At 39.6% G+C, this 22583-nt stretch overlaps 1 protein-coding gene across 2 annotated transcripts; it reads left to right on the forward strand.

Moving 5' to 3' along the window:
* Positions 1 to 31: 31 nt before the first annotated feature.
* LOC131953076 (FMRFamide-related neuropeptides) lies at positions 32 to 18836 on the forward strand. 2 transcript variants are annotated; one of them, XM_059316103.1, is made up of 5 exons: positions 32 to 141; positions 10646 to 11119; positions 15295 to 15676; positions 16381 to 16557; positions 18537 to 18836. In XM_059316103.1, the coding sequence occupies exons 1-5, from the start codon at positions 33 to 35 to the stop codon at positions 18724 to 18726; spliced, it is 1332 nt and encodes a 443-aa protein (XP_059172086.1). In that variant the 5' UTR covers position 32; the 3' UTR covers positions 18727 to 18836. The 2 variants fall into 2 exon arrangements, with proteins under 2 accessions (XP_059172086.1, XP_059172085.1); XM_059316102.1 differs by lacking the exon at positions 10646 to 11119 and having other exon boundaries at positions 15229 to 15676.
* The last annotated feature ends 3747 nt before the right edge of the window (positions 18837 to 22583 follow it).

Raw genomic sequence — 22583 nt, forward strand, 5'->3', positions numbered from 1 at the left:
TTTTTGATGTTTTTGTCTTCCTCAGGCCGGGCATGAGGTCGTGGAGTCACGTGGCCTTGCTGGCCTTCCTGTCCATCAAATGGCTGACCACTTGTGTGCTAGCTGATAACGTCTTCTGTGATGACCCAGAGCTATGCAGTAGTGAGTTCTGTGTGTCCAGTTGTCCGTTATAGCTTGACAATGTGTGCTAGTATAGAATAGGGAGTCTTTCCATCTATACGACATTATATATATATTTTATATGTGATATATATATATATATATATATATATATATATATATATATATATATATATATATATATATATATATATATATATACTATATACTATATACTATATACTATATGAGAATATATATATATATATATATATATATATATATATATATATATATATATATTATATATGTATATATATATATATATATATATATATATATATATATATATATATATATAAATATATTATGATATATTATATATACTATATAATATATCAGAAAAAATATAAATACATATATATGTGTATGTATGTCATGCTTATATAATACACACACATATATATATATATATATATATATATATATATATATATATATATATATATATATATATATCGCATGCTTGTCACATGCAACCACTAAATGTTCTCACTCTGGCACGATAAAGCTCGCGCACAAAGCACGTGCAGTGAAGCAGACAACTTGTAGGCCCCTATATCCCATAATGAAAGAACTCACGCTGCTTGCTAACGCTTTTCGCCACGCTTGATTGCGCTGTATATTTTTATCTAATCATCTATGTTATACACAAACAAAACCTAACTTCCAAAATGGAAATCCCGTTATGATCTCAAACCCTCAGACAGAATAAGTTTTGTCTATTGGGACGGTAACTCTCGTCTAGACTATCACATTAATTTCATAACTTCACAAAGGCTGACTTATACTTTGTTTCGTTAAAATCCAGCTTTTTACACCCCCCTATTTTACGTCTAAGCCGCATAGAGTTGGCACTCGACGTAAGAGATGGTAAATTGAACAATTCCCTAAAACGTTATTACCATTTGTTTTTAAACTGTTAAGTGTGAAAAACTTCGTTCATTAGCATGCATGAGTGTAGCGTGCACACAATTTACTTGAAGTGTTTAACTCGCACACCCACTTCAGCCTGAAAGATAAAACCTTCGTAACACCCTTAATTTCCCACCCCTAATACGCCTCCCATCCCCCACCCCCACCCCATATACGCCTCCCACCCCACCCCACCTCTACACCTCCAGACGAGATAACGGCCCTTGAGCTTCATTCCCGTGTCAAAAATTACAAGTTAACAAAAGTTAACAAAAATGTTAACGCACTCTTCTCACGCGCCTCAGCCCGGCAACAAAATAGCACGTGACGTCTGCACTGCATTATGGGATTGTTCATCTAATGGTTTAATGCCGCGGCCGCATCTTAAGCCGTCAGCCTACCTGGCAAGGTCCGGAGTTTAGATCACGTGATCGTGCATGTACCTGGCCATCTCGTGCTCGCAGCTAATGGAAAGGTTATTGTTATAAGGGGGGGGGGTCTTGTCGAGGCAATTAAAAACTTTCACTGCTCACAGGACGGGAACAAATATTTAAAATATTTTTTTTTTGGTGTGTAAAACGATCCTCATCAAGACAGAATCATCGCCTAGAAGAGATTTGATCTTGGATTCCATGCGTGCTAAGATAAATTCCAGCCACACCATTTTAATCCTGCTAATCTGGGAACTGTAGCACCTTCAATTTATTTTACAAGCCATTTTTTTTTCACTCAACCTGGCCGGGAAACAACGCTCCTAGTGTCAGGAATTTCTTCATGTAGAGGCACACACACACGTACTTACGCCCGAACACACACACACACACACCCTCCCCCCACCCCCCACACACGCGTACACACGCACGCATACACACACGCATACCATTCACACACATGTAAAATCCTTTCATAAACTAAACTAAGAATGTCCATTGAAAGATGACAAACAAAATATTTGAGGGTTCGTATCATAAAAAAAAAACGTCAGATGTATTTCTAGACGACATTGATCCACTGTCGATTATCAATAATAAGCAATATATCGTGAAACACGCCATCAACGCCAAACTGGCAAAGCGTGTGTATCCCATGGAACTCTAGACAGTAGCTCCCTCGTGTCCAGTAGCTGGTCGGTCAGTTAGGTGATGTTGTAACACCTCCGAGATCAAAAGTAGTCCCTACAAGTTTACGCTCTGTTGTATTGATCCGCAGATTGATTGTGGGATCGGGACCGTTAACAGTTATAGCAGGTGGATGAGTGGCTTAAAGCCGGGTTGAAAGTGGGAGGAGTTTTGTAGGGTCAGGGGGCTAAGCCAGGGGGATATAACCCCGACCCAGGGGCCTCTGTTGGTGCCGGAAGTTGGTTCAGTTGTGACGCGTCACAACGAGATTTGAACGAGATTTGAACGAGATTAGTGCGCGGCTTCTGGTATTGTCTTTAAACTTGGAGTGGAGTTGTTCTAGCTGGGGGGAGCTGGTGGGACTACATAACACAGCTTGCTTTGTCAGGCCGTTCGTTTCATGTTCTACACGGTCAAGGATTAGGGTTAGTCTTTAAACTGGTGTGTTGGACAATGGAAACACACACAGATACACAGACTCACACAAACGTACACGAATATATATATATATATAAATAAATAAATAAATAAATAAATATATATATGTATATATATATATATATATATATATATATATATATATATATATATATATATAAAAATATATATATGTTTAAATGATTATATACATATATATATATATATATATATATATATATATATATATATATATATATATATATATATATATATATTTATATATATATATATAGAGAGAGAGAGAGTTATATTTTGTATGTTTTGTGCGTGAGAATATTTTTAACCCTATCCAAAAATTTAAAAAATCAGTATGCTAATCCTCCATTATAAACCCCATACTCACTGACAATAACGAAGGGTCGCATGTTACATGTGGTGGTTGCCCTAAAATTAAGAAGCATAAAGCGAGATGTCTGCCATTTTTGTAAGAGGTCCTGTTGTCGTGTCGATAATGACGACAGAGCCGATAAAACAGAAGTTCCAAGATGGCTCAATGAAATGTGGCTCGAGATATTTCTGGAACCACGGTTTCTGGTTGTGTGTGTCTGTAGTTGAGGGGGGGGGGATAATTGGTTGGGGTGGTTTGTGTTGTGGTATTCAAGGCAAATACATAATTGTGTTGAGGTCTGTAGTTTTTATTTGTTAAAAATAATTCCGCATACGATTCTAAAAGTTTTTGCATGTTTCCATGGTTAGCCATCAATTCTGTTACCCAAACAGCAGATACAGATACATATCTGTTGAGCTTTCATATATAACCAAACATCTTCTGACCATTGACAAACAAAGGTATCAAAAATGACATTAACACCAGATAATTGTGAATCTATATAAGGTATAGAAATTAGAAAGGTTTCGTGACAGATCTATATTTGTCATATTACTTTTTGGTCGAAATTTTTTGATTGATTAACTGTTTATCTTTGATTTGTTGGTCTAGTTTTTACAAGTGTTAGGCTAATTTTGACTAGAGTTTGTCTCGCTTTGACTAGTGTTAGTCTAGTTCTGTCTAGTTTTCACTAATGTTAACCTAGTTTTTACAAGTGTTTGTCTAGTTTTAACTAGTGGTTGTCCAGTTTTTAGATCCGTTTAGTCTTTGAGTCTACATTTGTATCTCCAAAGTGTCTAGTTTTAACCTACTTTGAAACTGAAGTTCACCAGCGTGTGTCTACGAATGTGTCTACGAATGTGTCTACAAATGTGTCTACAAATGTGTCTACAAATGTGTCTACAAATGTGTCTACAAATGTCTCTACGAAAGTGTCTACGAATGTGTCTACAAATGTGTCTACGAATGTGTCTACAAATGTGTCTACAAATGTGTCTACAAATGTGTCTACGAAAGTGTCTACGGATGTGTCTACAAATGTGTCTACGAATGTGTCTACAAATGTGTCTACAAATGTGTCTACAAATGTGTCTACGAATGTGTCTACAAATGTGTCTACAAATGTGTCTACAAATGTGTCTACAAATGTGTCTACAAATGTTCCTACAAATGTGTCTACGAATGTGTCTACGAATGTGTCTACAAATGTGTCTACGAATGTGTCTACAAATGTGTCTACGAATGTGTCTACGAAGTGTCTAATGTCATTTTCCCTTGCTGCCAGACGCGGACGTACTATGACGTCACGGCAGATAATGGACTCCATTTTCTCTGTCTCTGAAATAGTGCTTAGTACTTCAGTAAGACAATGTCCTACAGCAATGCCGATGTTTATAAAATGTCATACAGCTGCTGTTATAATAATGTCTTTTAAATTAGTTTTGGGTGGAATCATGGAGCCAGGTACACATTACAACTGGGTGGGCTCAGTGGCATAATGCATCCAGGTACCTATTATAGCTGAGTTGACTCATGGAGCTAGGTACATGTTATAGCTGGGTGGACTCATGGAGCTAGGTACATGTTATAGCTGGGTGGACTCATGGAGCTAGGTACATGTTATAGCTGGGTGGACTCATGGAGCTAGGTACATGTTATAGCTGGGTGTACTCATGGAGCCAGGTACCTGTTATAGCTGGGTGGACTCAGTGACCTCAGCAGACTGGAGCCCCTACAGACACCACAGAGTCCCCCTGTCTTGTCGTGTGTGAGCGGTCTTACACGTGCGGGCTCAGCTCACCATCCAGCTGACAGGGGCGTCTCCACACGGGGCGTCTACACAAGGGGCGCCCTTATCTCTCTCAGCATGTGGTCTGTGGGCCGGGCCCCCGACGTGAGGGGGACTCCGCTCCTGGGCTGATCAGGGTGATTGGCTCGTATCGATGTATCGATTGACGAGTAGACAGGCGAGTTATCCCCCATGTCACAGCTTACGTGTAGAGTTATTCCCCCTATCACCGCTTTAAGTGTTGGTTGGTGTTCAATTTCAGACAATTTTATTGATATGGTCCTTCGATTTTTAACACGTAAATCACCTGATAATGTAACAATATTCAGTAGAATACTGGGGACAGAGAGACTGACAAATAAATAGGCAGATAAAGTAATATATAGACTACATGAAAGGCATGTTGACAGATAAAGATAGGCTTCCAATCGCAAACATAAGTCATAAGTGTATTGTATTATATATATATATATATATATATATATATATATATATATATATATATATATATATATATATATTTATTTATTTATTTATGTATATATATATATATATATATATATATATATATAGTGAGAGAGTGTGAGATGGAGATGGAGAAGGTGAGAGAGAGAGAGAGAGAGATAGAGAGAGACGGAGAGGGTGAGAGAGAAAAAGCATTAGAGGGGGGAAGAGATGACAGATACACGGAGATAATGCGACAAGCACAATTCAGTGCACGAATTCTTTCCATGAGATATTCTACTAGGTGAGAGTTAAAAACCCGCGGGCACCTACCTACAATACCAACACTCTAATATGTTTGCCACGTAGTATGAACGTAGACTAAAATCACACTCCCCCAGTGGCGTAGGCAGGGGGGGGGGGTTAGGGGGGGGTCATAATCCCCCCATAGACTCCTCGGTATATATATATAAAGTATGAGGGGGGGGGTGCAAATCGAAAGTTTGAGGGGGGGGTGCAAATCGAAAGTTTGTCCCCGGGTAAAAATTAGACCCCCCCCCCTTGAAACGATCCTGGCTACGCCACTGCACTCCCCAACATTAATTTTTTTTTAGAAAAAATAACTCCAAATGGCGAAATGAAGTATTTAAATTTTCTTATTAAAAAATTAAAAATGAACTTTCGAAATTTTTCAAAATATAACTAATCCTTCAAATTTCTGACAAGAATAAATTCAATTTACATTTTTGTTAAAATTTTGTCCGGTAAAGGTTATGAATTAAAGGTTAATAAACATGGCTGACTCTAGCAACACGTGGCGACGTCAGTTTGAAGGACAGGTTATCGGGGCGCGAGAGTTAATGCCCTTTCCGTTTTCATTTTTATAATGAGCGATATGTATGCAAGCTCACTGTAGGAAGTGATCTGATTGGCAGATAAATATAGCTTCTGGTTTTTAAGATGACTGGTAGGAGAAATACGAACGAATTTTCGTAATTAAGTAAATTAAAGCATGTTTGAAGACAGTATAATTAACTTTTGCTGACAAGAACGGGGTCCGAGTTGTTAGCTCTCCTCATTAGGGTGTTAGAAATAATTAGTAATTAGCATCGCGCGCTAATACGAATTTGACTAAAAGAACTAGTCGGAACAACGCCCTTTAGTTCTCCTATTGCGATTATGCAGCAGTTATATTGTATCAGTTTAACAGAGAAACTTCACATTAAAAAAAATATTGTTACAAAACTGACATGAAAAAAAATCATTTTCAAGACACATTGGTTCATCTGATCTAGCAGGTCATCAAAGTTTTGTAACCGCTTTCTGGCACCATGCCCCGAATGATGCCCTGAATGATGGCCGCTGGTTCTTCGCTTTGACGGCACTATTAGCAGTTCCTCAAAGGACCAATCATTAAGACGTATCGGTTACTTACAACCAATACTGCTATGTTAAGTTTTCTTTGTGTACAACTTGTGTACACTTAATCTTGTACAAAAAATATTTTCTGACTGAAGTTTTTCACAAGATATGCAAATAGCCGTGAGAATTGGTCTTTTGCAAGTCCCTAGACTCACTGAAAGCAACCACACGACAGACACAAAGATAAACTTGAGGGGAATTTGTTGATAAATATACAATGGTATAACTCAAGATGGCGCCCTGGAGAGTTTGTTGCCATGGTTACAGTACTCCGGAGCTGCTCTGGTCTGGTTTAGAATATTCCAGATTACTTATATGAACAGTTAAGGGACCTTATAATGGCATGCAGTGGTAAATGTACCTTCTGCGTCGCGTTACGTCTGAGTAAGACTCTAGGGATGGGGATGGAGGGGGGAGGGGGGGGGGGGAGAATTACTCACGTACAGAAAAAAATGGAAAATTTTAGTTTCGGTTGTGTTTCGGTTGTTTTAGGTTGTGTTTCGGTTGTTTTAGGTTGTGTTTCGGTTGTTTTAGGTTGTGTTTCGGTTGTTTTGGTTGTGTTTCGGTTGTTTTAGGTTGTTTTTCGGTTGTTTTAGGTTGTGTTTCGGTTGTTTTAGGTTGTTTTTCGGTTGTTTTAGGTTGTGTTTTGGTTGTTTTAGGTTGTGTTTCGGTTGTTTTAGGTTGTGTGGCTCATTGAGGCATCTAATTGACATGTTAGATACCCTCAAATGTAAATATTTTCACCTTTTGTTTTCTTCCATTTCTCGAGTTTAGCCATGTAGACCAAGTTTTTATCAGCTATTTTTTTTAAACCTAAAGTTTGTAAATTGAAAAAAAAACCAATGGTCATTATTCGAAACTACAGAACGATAAATAAATCTAAAGCCGAGATTTAGAACATCTGAACACACACACATATATATATATATATATATATATATATATATATATATATATATATATATATATATATATATATATATATAGGTAGTAATAAAAAGGGCTTTTAATCTATGCTTCTTTAAACAGGAAATACATGCCTACCTACATCCGATGACATTGTCAGAGGTCGAGGTTGTCTATTAGACGTTTCTCACCCCATGCCCCTAACTCAAACACACTGACCAGAATCCGATAACTAGCTAGTTCTATTTTAGTCTAGGTCTGCCTGACTTAACAGCACCCCACAAGCCCTGTGTAGACCCATAAAATGAGCCATACCCCCCCCCCCCACCCCTTGTGTAGACACATAAAATGAGCTATACCCCCCCCCCCCCCCCCCAACATTACAGACAGGATCACGCCTATTCTCATTTTTTTTACTAGGGTATGTTCGTTGGCTGACATTAAATGGATTATGTCCCTTCATGAAGTATTATCTTCATGGTAGTCTCCCATCTCTATCATGTCTGGGCAATAGGACAGTCTATAATGTCAACATGACAGTCTATAATGTCAACATGACAGTCTATAATGTCAACATGACAGTCTATAATGTCAACATGACAGTCTATAATGTCAACATGACAGTCTATAATGTCAACATGACAGTCTATAATGTCAACATGACAGTCTATAATGTCAACATGACAGTCTATAATGTCAACATGACAGTCTATAATGTCAACATGACAGTCTATAATGTCAACAAGACAGTCTATAATGTCAACATGACAGTCTATAATGTCAACATGACAGTCTATAATGTCAACATGACAGTCTATAATGTCAACATAACAGTCTATAATGTCAACATGACAGTCTATAATGTCAACATGACAGTCTATAATGTCAACATGACAGTCTATAATGTCAACATGACAGTCTATAATGTCAACATGACAGTCTATAATGTCAACATGACAGTCTATAATGTCAACATGACAGTCTATAATGTCAACATGACAGTCTATAATGTCAACATGACAGTCTATAATGTCAACATGGCATTATATAACACATAATAACGACACATTTTTACTTTGTAACAACCACCTACGACCTATGATGTTCACCAATGAACCCTAATATCAACACACCCTAACATCAACCAATGACCCCTAATGACCCCTAACATCAACCAATGACCCCTTATGACCTCTAACATCAACCAATGACCCGCAATGACCCCTAACATCAACCAATGACCCCCCTCAAATATAAGTTACCTCACTATCACCTCCCCATCCCTCCTGCCCCCCCCCACTCCCGTCCAGACACCCAGACTTTAGATCAGACACGACAGACGCCAGACCTCCAACAAAAACACCACCCCCACCCCCGACTCCTTCTGGAACATTCCAGCTGTCATTACCCCATGGAAACGTGACCCCCTTATCCCATTAATTTGAAACCTGTTTACCCATACATTGGTGAGTTGTATGCTGTCGTCCCCCCCCCCCCCCAGCACATTCCCTCCCCACTCGTGTCTTGTGTTATTCAAAATGTCCTTGTTAGGCAAATTTCGTTTGTTTTTAAACACTCAATGAGGCACAAGAGATGGAGGGGGGGGGGGGGGGGGGGTATGTTCTATAGAGCAGATATCTGAAAATTTGGCGTCTTTAGATTTGTGTAAAGTTTTGGTTATTTGTTTTTGTTCACTAAGCTATTTAGAAACAGCTATGTGATTCATCTTATTGAATGTAAAGAAAAAAATTGATGTAAGCCTTAGAACATAATGCAGGCTAAACATTGAATATACAGTTTTAATTAATTGGTCTCGAAGTCTGCATACAGACGGGAGGCGGCTATTGCTTAAATAGGTAAAATGCGAACTTATAAACCTGATATGTGGAATAGAACAAGCTCAAATTGAAAATTTTATACAAATCAAGTTAAAAGATAGGTATAATTCCCAATATTAATAATGTACGCTAGTTTTAGAAACAAAATGTCGGCTAACGCAGCGTACTGCGCATGCGCAAAACCCCTTGCGATCGCAGCCAATCACCAAGCGGCTTACATATTCAAAGCACACAAGCGATCACCGCGCAATTATTCAAAAGTAATTTTTCTATTTTTAGGTTTGTAGCTATATTAGTTGATTAGTTTTTAATCCCGCAACGACCGGAAGGGAATAATTAATTTTCAAGACGCTGATTGGCTGAGCCGTGATCACGTGACTCAAAAGGGGTAAGTTCTAGACCCGGAACAAAATGGACACACCGAGACAGATGTGTCTAAACAATTAGTTATTGTTGGACAATTTATTAAAAAACACAGTTTGTATGTTCGAATTTCAGAAGGACCCAGAAAAGTAAATATGTGATTTAACTAACATTGTCTTGCAAAATAATAAAGCTTTTAAGATTTTCAATTATTTTAAAATAAATTTTTTTAGTAACTTTTAATTATCTAAAATAAATAAAGTATTACATTATTTAATTAGCAAAAGTTACCTCTGTTATTTTTTTTTCAAAAACATAACCTAAATTCTAATAAAAATGAGATATAGTTGAACAAATTTCGAAGCGTATTCGCAGTTATGGGTAAAAAAAAATGCTTAAAATCTCAAATGGGTAGTTTTAGATTTAGGATTAAACACAGAACTGTCGTACACGAAACTATACGAAAGATTTCTTTTATACGCCTTTATCGTCTGAAAAAAAGAAACAAAATATACAAACACTTCGCGAGTCTTCCCTATATGAAAATTTGGAGGAATCCTTTGTCTTTACAGCAGAAATGTTGTAAATATATAGCGGCTATTCACCAACTAATTTTCTGATCTAATTCAACAACTAATTACTCCATGTTTTCATACAATTCCCAAACTAAAGCCTCTATTTCATCAAGTAAAGCCTCTATTTCATCAACTAAAGCCTCTATTTCACCAACTAAAGCCTCTATTTCACCAACTAAAGCCTCTATTTCACCAACTAAAGCCTCTATTTCACCAACTAAAGCCTCTATTTCATCAACTAAGCCTACATTTCATCAACTAAGCCTACATTTCATCAACTAAAGCCTCTATTTCATCTCTCTCCTCAGTGACCAAAAGATTTTTACGTTTCGGTAGGGCGCTAGACACAGAGCCCTACTCCAGAATCAGCCGGCAGTTCTACAGAATCGGGCGCGGGGGGTACCAGCCCTACCAGGACAAGCGATTCCTGCGGTTCGGCCGGTCGGAACAACCGGATGTTGACGAATACCTCCGGGATGTAATCCTCCAATCAGAAGAGCCCGTCTACCGGAAGCGGAGGTCTGCGGTCGTGACGGAAAATGCCGAGCAAGCGCACCGAGCACAAAGATCCGCCGAACCCATCGCGGAAAACGAGAATAAAGAATTAGAGAAACGAGAGCCGTCGGAAATCGAGGTCGATAAAAAGTTCATGAGGTTCGGAAGAGGCGACGAGGAGGAGGAGAAGAGGTTTATGAGGTTCGGGAAAAGGTTCATGAGGTTTGGTAAAAGGTTCATGCGATTTGGCCGCGACCCGGAGAAGCGTTTCATGCGGTTCGGTCGGAGTTACGGCGGCGAGGAGGATAACGACGACGACGTGTTTTATAACGAATCCGACGGCGACACCGACGAGGAAGCGGTGAAGAGGTTTATGAGGTTCGGGAAGAGGTTTATGAGGTTCGGCAAAGACGGGCAGGAGAAGAGGTTTATGAGGTTTGGTAAGCGAGAATCGCGGTCAGCAGAGTCAAGCCAAGTCCAGTCTTAATGCTCGTTCTGGTAGCAATGTAGCCATAGGGTAGCCACCTAGCCAGGGTAGCCACCTAGCCAGGGTAGCCACCTAGCCAGGGTAGCCACCTAGCCAGGGTAGCGAGCATGAACCAGAATGCCCGCGTATTTTTAAATATTAAATTAATTTTTTTCAAACGAAATGTTCTCATTCAATAAAATCCAACAGTCGTGACTACAAATCTCATGCAAATTATGATCCAGATTAGGCGCACATTTGAGCAGTGATGGAGGTCATTAGCCAGGTTAGCTTAGTGCTGTGTACTCGATTGGCTGGGGTAACGGTGATATACAAAAAAATTATTTGAAATAAAATTTTGTTATTTACAATGAAACACGTCTTTGGTCTGTTTTGAGAAATAAAGGCTAATGTACATTGTACTGTCATAGTTTTAAAGCGATCATTCTATTTCACGATTCTTTTGCTTGAACAAAATTACGAATCCCGCTGCAAAAATACTGTGTAGATTTTCCCTTAATTGCCCCTAATGAAGTACAGTGTAGTATTGCTCCAATATGCCCCAAATAAATTAAGTTGTATAACTCCTTAATAGTCACAGAATTGTCTATAAATGAATACAATGAAAAATGTTTTAGAAAAAAAATAGCCTATTAGTTTTCGTATTATTTAAAAAAAAGTAATTTTGTTTGTGGTTAGTCATTAACGTAATGGTCCCACAAAATATTGCCGTGGGCACATCTGGTTTCAGACATCCTTCCATTGTGGCTGACGTCTGATCATTTGTTACGTCTGTGTCATAAGTCAGACTGTTTGAATTTCAGTTCCTGCTTCAGCTGGGTTCAAAGAAAATGTTCACGGAAATTCTTTCGTATAGAGAGTACCATTAATTGCTTTAAATCATGATAAGTAAAGTAAGTAAAGTTCCCTTTTCAAACCTGACGTCCCCTTAAATTCTGAAACTACCCAGCATTTTTTGTGGCCCATACAAGGTATCCATAGATCTACACTAGCAATCAAGTAACCATACACATGTATATGATGTAAACTGGCATTCAGACCATATATTGACCAATACAAACGCTAGACACGGTAGCTAAATATAAACCTGTCATACATTCATCAACATAAGCTAAATCTAACAATAGAAACACGGACACAAAATGTATAGGATAGTAACATTAGCATTTTCGTTTTTTGTCAGTCGCTTTGAGAAAAGATGTAAATACACTACTCACCTGTATAACATGAGATACCGACTTTGTTTTGTACTGATTGTAGAACTATAGCAGCCCTAACACTTAATGCTATGGAGGCAAACAATGATAGACTTAATGACTTTTATGTAAGGGAAGGTTACTTAAACCTTTATTAACTGACTTGAACTCTTTCTTAAAACATCGCAGTCAACAGGTAAAAAATAATTTCTGGTAGACTTTCACTGCTAATTAAGTTTTAGTTTAAACCTAAAGCTGACTAAAAAGCAAGTTAGGCATTTGCCAGATTCATTTCTTTATCAGAATCTGTCCATCAGAATAAGTCCTATTATCAGAATTAGTTCTTTTATCACAATCTGAATAATCCGTCAGAATCTGCCCATTGTTAGAATCGGTCCCTTATCAGAATCAGCCCCTTATCAGAATCAGCCCCTTATCAGAATCAGCCCCTTATCAGAATCAGTTCCTTATCAGAATCAGCCCTATGTCAGAATCTGCCCATTATTAGAATCAGTCCCTTACTAGAATCAGTTCGTTGTCCAGATTGCCAAACAAGATTTAAACACTTCCTGACGCCGTACAGCAATGTGTGTTTCCCCATAGTGTGTGTCCCAGCTCTTTAATAAAAACACCGGCTGCGACATGCCAACCCAAGCTGTTTATGCAAGCACCAGCTGCGATACGCCAGCCGTAGCATAGCCGTGCCAGCTCCAGCAACAGCATGCCAGCTACAGCTCCCTACTGCCAGCTACAGCATCAACCAGCTGCGAAAGCCAAGCACCAGCAGCCAGCACCACCCAACAGACCAGCGATCACTACTGCAAGCACCAGCAGCAACATGCCGCCTTACAGGGTTGGTATTCTAAGGCTACTCCACCCACATCTACACACAACAAAGCTACTCCCTCACACCTACACAAAGCTACTCGCCCCACCCCTACACACAACAAAGCTACTCGCCCCACCTCTACACACAACAAAGCTACTTGCCCCACCCCTATACACAACAAAGCTACTCCCTCACACCTACACAAAGCTACTCGCCCCACCCCTACACACAACAAAGCTACTCGCCCCACCCCTACACACAACAAAGCTACTCGCTCACACCTACACAAAGCTACTCCCTCACACCTACACAAAGCTACTCGCCCCACCCCTACACACAACAAAGCTACTCGCCCCACCCCTACACACAACAAAGCTACTCGTCCCACCTCTACACACAACAAAGCTACTCCCCCCCACCCCTACACACAACAAATCTACTCGCCCCACCCCTACACACAACAAATCTACTCGCGCCACTCCTACACAAAGCTACTCGCCCCCACTCCTACACAAAGCTACTCGCCCCACCCCTAAACAAAGCTACTCGCCCCACCCCTAAACAAAGCTACTCGCCCCACTCCTACACAAAGCTACTCGCCCCACTCCTACACAAAGCTACTCGCCCCACTTCTGCACACAACAAAGCTACTTGCCCCACCTCTACACACAACAAAGCTACTCCCCCCACCCCTACACACAACAAAGCTACTCGCCCCACCCCTACACACAACAAAGCTACTCCCCCCACCCCTACACACAACAAATCTACTCGCCCCACCCCTATACACAACAAAGCTACTCGCCCCACCCCTACACACAACAAAGCTACTCGCCCCACCTCTACACACAACAAAGCTACTCGCCCCACCCCTACACACAACAAAGCTACTCGTCCCACCTCTACATACAACAAAGCTACTCCCCCCCACCCCTACACACAACAAATCTACTCGCCCCACTCCTACACAAAGCTACTCGCCCCACCCCTACACACAACAAATCTACTCGCCCCACTCCTACACAAAGCTACTCGCCCCACCCCTAAACAAATCTACTCGCCCCACCCCTACACACAACAAAGCTACTCGTCCCACCTCTACACACAACAAAGCTACTCCCCCCCCACCCCTACACACAACAAATCTACTCGCCCCACCCCTACACACAACAAATCTACTCGCCCCACTCCTACACAAAGCTACTCGCCCCACCCCTAAACAAAGCTACTCGCCCCACTGCTACACAAAGCTACTCGCCCCACTCCTACACAAAGCTACTCGCCCCACCCCTACATACAACAAAGCTACTCGCCCCACCCCTACACACAACAAATCTACTCGCCCCACTCCTACACAAAGCTACTCGCCCCCACTCCTACACAAAGCTACTCGCCCCACCCCTAAACAAAGCTACTCGCCCCACTCCTACACAAAGCTACTCGCCCCACTCCTACACAAAGCTACTCGCCCCACTTCTGCACACAACAAAGCTACTCGCCCCACCTCTACACACAACAAAGCTACTCCCCCCCCCTACACACAACAAAGCTACTCGCCCCACCCCTACACACAACAAAGCTACTCCCCCCACCCCTACACACAACAAAGCTACTCCCCCAACCTATACACACACAAAAAAAGTTGCAACATTAAACAAGAGCTAACTACTTTTCAACAAACATGTACATTACACCTTCTCGCTGCTATGTTTGATCCAAAAAAATTCTTCGCAATAATACATTGGTGTGCTAAGTTTTAATAAAAATCATTATGTATTGAATGATAAAAATCTCGCATATGATACAAAGCTTTCGATGGCCCAACAGAACAAAAGGAAATAATTTTTTAAAAAATTCTATTTTTAAATATTTTAATTTATGCAGATGAACTGGACAAGAAAGAGTTACTTCCATTCGACCAATCAGATTCACAGGACGGTGACCTTCTAGACCGGACGCTGCGTGGTGACCCTTTCATCAGATTCGGCCGCGGTGACCCGTTTTTAAGATTCGGTAGAGGTGACCCGTTCTTGAGGTTTGGCCGTGGTGACCCATTCATCAGATTCGGGCGAGGCGATCCATTCATCAGATTCGGCAAACGTGATTCAAGTCGAGTCACTAGGGGTGATCCTTTTATCAGGTTCGGGAGAAGTGACCCTTACATCAGATTCGGACGAAATGACCCCTACCTGAGATTTGGGAGAAACGAACCCTACCTGAGATTTGGGAGAGGTGACCCCTTCATTCGATTCGGACGAGGAGACCCTTTTCTAAGGTTTGGGAAGAGTTCATCAGACGGTCGGGCAGAGATTGAGGAGGAGATTCTCTCCAGGTCAGTTGATGGCATTAGGTCATTGTCTAGGTCAGTTGATGGCATTAGGTCATTGTCTAGGTTAGTATCACCTGGTGGTATTAGGTCATTGTCTAGGTCAGTTGATGGCATTAGGTCATTGCTTAGGTCAGTCTCAATTGATGGCAATAGGTCATTGTCTAGGTAAGTAGACGGTATTAGGTCATTGTCTAGGTCAGTTGATGGCATTAGGTCATTGTTTACGTCAGTCTCAATTGATAGCATTAAGTTGTTATTAGTTAACATTAGTTAAAAAGTGAACAATATTTAAGCCTTTCATTAAATTCGACAATTGATGAAATGTCTCTACCTAATGGCGTCAGCTCCATGTCTGGTGACTTCTGCTCTGTATTTTATGCCATCTGCTATGAATCTCTTACCGTCTGCTCTTTATTTAATGTAGTCTGCTATGTCTCTTTGCCTTCTGCTCTGAATCTGTTGCCGTCTGCTGTGTTTAATGTCGTGTGCATCTAATATCGTGTGCAACTAATATCTTCTGCAACTAATATCTTCTGCATCTAATATCTTCTGCATCTAATATCTTCTGCATCTAATATCTTCTGCATCTAATATCTTCTGCATCTAATATCTTCTGCATCTAATATCTTCTGCATCTAATATCTTCTGCATCTAATATCTTCTGCATCTAATATCTTCTGCATCTAATATCGTCTGCTCCTCACCAGAGTCAGCGCAGACGAAGCCGTGAAACCGAGCCGCAAAAGGCGGTCTGCTGACGTCATGCCACACGACGAGCCCGCGCTGGAAAAAAGATCTTCAGCAGAACTCAAGTCGTCGGTGGCAGACGACAAGGCCCTCATGGAGGTGGACGTGCGGGAGATCAGGGCTAAGCCGTACATGAGGTAAGTAGGTCAAGGTGACAAGATGTAATTAGGTTAAGGTTACACGAGGTAATTAGGTCAAAGTGGAATGGTGTAACGAGGCCAAGGGGACACGGGGTTACTAGCTTAAGGTGACACATAGCAACTAGGTCAAGGTGATACGAGGTTACTAGGTCAAGGTGACACTGGGTAACGAGGCTAAGGTTACACAAGGTAGGTTGATGAAAGTCTTGTTGACTCAAGAAAATAATTGACCGCTGATTGACAATTAAGAAACGGATCATCCACGGATAATATCATAATCAGATGGGGTAGCAAACGGCGAATGCGACATAGGGTAGCAATGGATTAAATTCACAGGGAGACTTATGACACGTGCTAATGACTAGCCGTTTGTCATACGACAAGAAGCAAATAGTCGAGGGTGTGGTTAAAGGTAGGCGAAGTGACATGTGGCATGGAGGTGTGGTTAAAGGTAGGCGGGGTGACTTGTGGCATGGAGGTGTGGTTAAAGGTAGGCGGGGTGACTTGTGGCATGGAGGTGTGGTTAAAGGTAGGCGGGGTGACTTGTGGCATGGAGGTGTGGTTAAAGGTAGGCGGGGTGACTTGTGGCATGGAGGTGTGGTTAAAGGTAGGCGGGGTGACTTGTGGCATGGAGGTGTGGTTAAAGGTAGGCGGGGTGACTTGTGGCATGGAGGTGTGGTTAAAGGTAGGCGGGGTGACTTGTGGCATGGAGGTGTGGTTAAAGGTAGGCGGGGTGACTTGTGGCATGGAGGTGTGGTTAAAGGTAGGCGGGGTGACTTGTGGCATGGAGGTGTGGTTAAAGGTAGGCGGGGTGACTTGTGGCATGGAGGTGTGGTTAAAGGTAAGCGGGGTGACTTGTGGCATGGAGGTGTGGTTAAAGGTAGGCGGGGTGACTTGTGGCATGGAGGTGTGGTTAAAGGTAAGCGGGATGACTTGTGGCATGGAGGTGTGGTTAAAGGTAGGCGGGGTGACTTGTGGCATGGAGGTGTGGTTAAAGGTAAGCGGGGTGACTTGTGGCATGGAGGTGTAGTTAAAGGTAAGCGGGGTGACTTGTGGCATGGAGGTGTGGTTAAAGGTAAGCGGGGTGACTTGTGGCATGGAGGTGTGGTTAAAGGTAAGCGGGGTGACTTGTGGCATGAAGGTGTGGTTAAAGGTAGGCGGGGTGACTTGTGGCATGGAGGTGTGGTTAAAGGTAGGTGGGGTGACTTGTGGCATGGAGGTGTGGTTAAAGGTAGGCGGGGTGACTTGTGGCATGGAGGTGTGGTTAAAGGTAGGCGGGGTGACTTGTGGCATGGAGGTGTGGTTAAAGGTAGGCGGGGTGACTTGTGGCATGGAGGTGTGGTTAAAGCTAGATCGAAACAAATCATCAGGCAGGATTAGCTAGCAGTCATGAGGAAGTATGATTTCTTTAGGTCATGAAAGTCGCCATTAGGCAACGTTTAAAGTCGTTTTTCGCGAATTCTCGCACAGGAAAGACAACACTATATTGCAGCATTGTTAAAAACTTAAAATGACAAATTATGACACAAAACAATTAATTCATATTATACTATAGGGTTCGACGTGATCGAGTCGGTAAAGCTCATGGTTGCTAAACCGAAAAGTCTCGAGTTCGAACCCTCGGGCAGATAAGGCTCGTTAGCTGGGGACAGCCACTTTTCTAGGAGAGACAACTCCAAAATCAAACAACTGCTGCCTTGTAGTTTGTTCTAGGTTGGACAAAGGCTACGGAAGCAAATCGAAAAAAAAAAAAAGCAATGGCGCATAACCAGTTGACACGTATACTTAATTTTGTTGGTGGGGATCCCTTCCAACACTAAAATTAAGAACGAAGAAGAAGAGAGAATATATTATACTAGATTCCTAGCATATACTTTCCTTTTGACCTCCTACACCACCTACCCCGCTTGTGTAAAGATATATCAACTGTACCCCTCCCCCTGTGAAACGAACTAACGACCCCCCCCTCCCCCCAGGTTCGGCAGAAACAACGACGGCGCCTACCTGCTCGAGGACATGGAGAAGCTGACCTCTGACCTCTCTGACGACGGGTACGGCCGCTACGCCCGCGAGCCCAGCAGAAGCTCCTACCCCAGGTTCGGCAAACGGGACGAGGTCAAGCGGAGCCAGTACATGCGCTTTGGTCGGGCCCAGGAGAAGATCTGATTGGTTGAAACTGTTCCACGGGACGATGTGATTGGATGAAATTTTTTTTTTACTGCTGTCATTTAAATGTATGAAAGTGAAGTCTAAAATAAAAGGAAACCGTTTTATCACTCTACACGTCATTTCGTTTTGTTTGTTAAGTAAGAACAGACACACGCACACACACACATACATACACACACACACACAAACATACATACACACACATACACACACATATGCATACACACACATACATATATACATTTAAATGCGTTTCTACCTCATTATATCTGGTATAACATTTTTCTTTCCTTGGAAAATTTGACACGTTACTGAGATGAAAATAGACTCTTACATTTGATTGGACGATTTTAGGCTTGGTGACAAAATGGCAGGTCTTGTTTCTGTTGAGCTGCTGTGTCAAAAAACCTTTATACATCGGTACAGTTGTCTGTTGGTACAGTCGTATGTTGGTACAGTCGTATGTTGGTACAGTGGTATGTTGGTACAGTCGTATCATGGTACAGTCGAATGTTGGTACAGTGGCATCTTGGTACAGCCATATCGTGGTACAGTGTTACAGTGATATATTGGTACAGCCGTGCCATGACACAATCGTATATTGGTACAGTGGTACATTCATAACTTGGCACAGTCGTATCTCGGTACATTCAAATCTGGGTACAGTAATATATTGGTAGAATCTTACCTTGGTACAGTCTTACCCTGGTACAGTCTTACCCTGGTACCTTGACATACGAGCAAGCGGGAACTACAGCAGACGTGGGTACAACGATCACCGTATAACCCAGAGGACACTCAACAAACCTCTATCAAACCAAGAGTAAACTAATCACGTGACAGCCGGCTAAACATGCCAGGAGTTTTTGGGGTTGGAAAAAAAATATAGATGAGATAAAAACTGAAATGTATCCCAGTAAACTTTTTTAAAATGGTAGTGGCTTGTTCAAATTTAACTTTTCACTGAACGCAAGGCTTTAATATTATAAAACATTTTTTGGTAACGAATACACAATTGCTATATACACACAAACACACATTTATATATACGTATATGTGGGTGTAAGTATATTATATATATATCTATCTATATCTATATCTATATCTATATCTATATCTATATCTATATCTATATCTATATCTATATCTATATCTATATCTATATCTATATCTATATCTATATCTATATCTATATCTATATCTATATCTATATCTATGTCTATGTCTATGTCTATGTCTATGTCTATGTCTATATCTTTATCTATATCTATATCTATATCTATATCTATATCTATATCTATATCTATATCTATATCTATATCTATATCTATATCTATATCTATATCTATATCTATATCTATATCTATATCTATATCTATATCTATATCTATATCTATATCTATATCTATATCTATATCTATATCTATATCTATATCTATATCTATATCTATATCTATATCTATATCTATATCTATATCTATGTCTATGTCTATGTCTATGTCTATGTCTATGTCTATGTCTATGTCTATGTCTATGTCTATGTCTATGTCTATGTCTATGTCTATGTCTATGTCTATGTCTATGTCTATGTCTATGTCTATGTCTATGTCTATGTCTATGTCTATGTCTATGTCTATGTCTATGTCTATGTCTATGTCTATGTCTATGTCTATGTCTATGTCTATGTCTATGTCTATGTCTATGTCTATGTCTATGTCTATGTCTATGTCTATGTCTATGTCTATGTCTATGTCTATGTCTATGTCTATGTCTATGTCTATGTCTATGTCTATGTCTATGTCTATGTCTATGTCTATGTCTATGTCTATGTCTATGTCTATGTCTATGTCTATGTCTATGTCTATGTCTATGTCTATGTCTATGTCTATGTCTATGTCTATGTCTATGTCTATGTCTATGTCTATGTCTATGTCTATGTCTATGTCTATGTCTATGTCTATGTCTATGTCTATGTCTATGTCTATGTCTATGTCTATGTCTATGTCTATGTCTATGTCTATGTCTATGTCTATGTCTATGTCTATGTCTATGTCTATGTCTATGTCTATGTCTATGTCTATGTCTATGTCTATGTCTATGTCTATGTCTATGTCTATGTCTATGTCTATGTCTATGTCTATGTCTATGTCTATGTCTATGTCTATGTCTATGTCTATGTCTATGTCTATGTCTATGTCTATGTCTATGTCTATGTCTATGTCTATGTCTATGTCTATGTCTATGTCTATGTCTATGTCTATGTCTATGTCTATGTCTATGTCTATGTCTATGTCTATGTCTATGTCTATGTCTATGTCTATGTCTATGTCTATGTCTATGTCTATGTCTATGTCTATGTCTATGTCTATGTCTATGTCTATGTCTATGTCTATGTCTATGTCTATGTCTATGTCTATGTCTATGTCTATGTCTATGTCTATGTCTATGTCTATGTCTATGTCTATGTCTATGTCTATGTCTATGTCTATGTCTATGTCTATGTCTATGTCTATGTCTATGTCTATGTCTATGTCTATGTCTATGTCTATGTCTATGTCTATGTCTATGTCTATGTCTATGTCTATGTCTATGTCTATGTCTATGTCTATGTCTATGTCTATGTCTATGTCTATGTCTATGTCTATGTCTATGTCTATGTCTATGTCTATGTCTATGTCTATGTCTATGTCTATGTCTATGTCTATGTCTATGTCTATGTCTATGTCTATGTCTATGTCTATGTCTATGTCTATGTCTATGTCTATGTCTATGTCTATGTCTATGTCTATGTCTATGTCTATGTCTATGTCTATGTCTATGTCTATGTCTATGTCTATGTCTATGTCTATGTCTATGTCTATGTCTATGTCTATGTCTATGTCTATGTCTATGTCTATGTCTATGTCTATGTCTATGTCTATGTCTATGTCTATGTCTATGTCTATGTCTATGTCTATGTCTATGTCTATGTCTATGTCTATGTCTATGTCTATGTCTATGTCTATGTCTATGTCTATGTCTATGTCTATGTCTATGTCTATGTCTATGTCTATGTCTATGTCTATGTCTATGTCTATGTCTATGTCTATGTCTATGTCTATGTCTATGTCTATGTCTATGTCTATGTCTATGTCTATGTCTATGTCTATGTCTATGTCTATATCTATATCTATATCTATATCTATATCTATATCTATATCTATATCTATATCTATATCTATATCTATATCTATATCTATATCTATATCTATATCTATATCTATATCTATATCTATATCTATATCTATATCTATATCTATATCTATATCTATATCTATATCTATATCTATATCTATATCTATATCTATATCTATATCTATATCTATATCTATATCTATATCTATATCTATATCTATATCTATATCTATATCTATATCTATATCTATATCTATATCTATATCTATATCTATATCTATATCTATATCTATATCTATATCTATATCTATATCTATATCTATATCTATATCTATATCTATATCTATATCTATATCTATATCTATATCTATATCTATATCTATATCTATATCTATATCTATATCTATATCTATATCTATATCTATATCTATATCTATATCTATATCTATATCTATATCTATATCTATATCTATATCTATATCTATATCTATATCTATATCTATATCTATATCTATATCTATATCTATATCTATATCTATATCTATATCTATATCTATATCTATATCTATATCTATATCTATATCTATGTCTATGTCTATGTCTATGTCTATGTCTATGTCTATGTCTATGTCTATGTCTATGTCTATGTCTATGTCTATGTCTATGTCTATGTCTTGTCT

The sequence above is a fragment of the Physella acuta genome, unplaced genomic scaffold (assembly GCF_028476545.2).
Source record: "Physella acuta isolate Inbredline_101_S28 unplaced genomic scaffold, ASM2847654v3 ptg000904l, whole genome shotgun sequence".
In the NCBI taxonomy this organism is placed as follows: domain Eukaryota; kingdom Metazoa; phylum Mollusca; class Gastropoda; family Physidae; genus Physella; species Physella acuta.

Bases quoted from the DNA above. Each gene is read 5' to 3' on its own strand.
- LOC131953076 (XM_059316103.1), top strand. From the start codon at position 33: ATGAGGTCGTGGAGTCACGTGGCCTTGCTGGCCTTCCTGTCCATCAAA. The intron at 11,120-15,294 runs GTTACGGCGGCG...GTGACCTTCTAG, and splicing joins TTTCATGCGGTTCGGTCGGA to ACCGGACGCTGCGTGGTGAC. The intron at 15,677-16,380 runs GTCAGTTGATGG...GCTCCTCACCAG, and splicing joins GAGGAGGAGATTCTCTCCAG to AGTCAGCGCAGACGAAGCCG.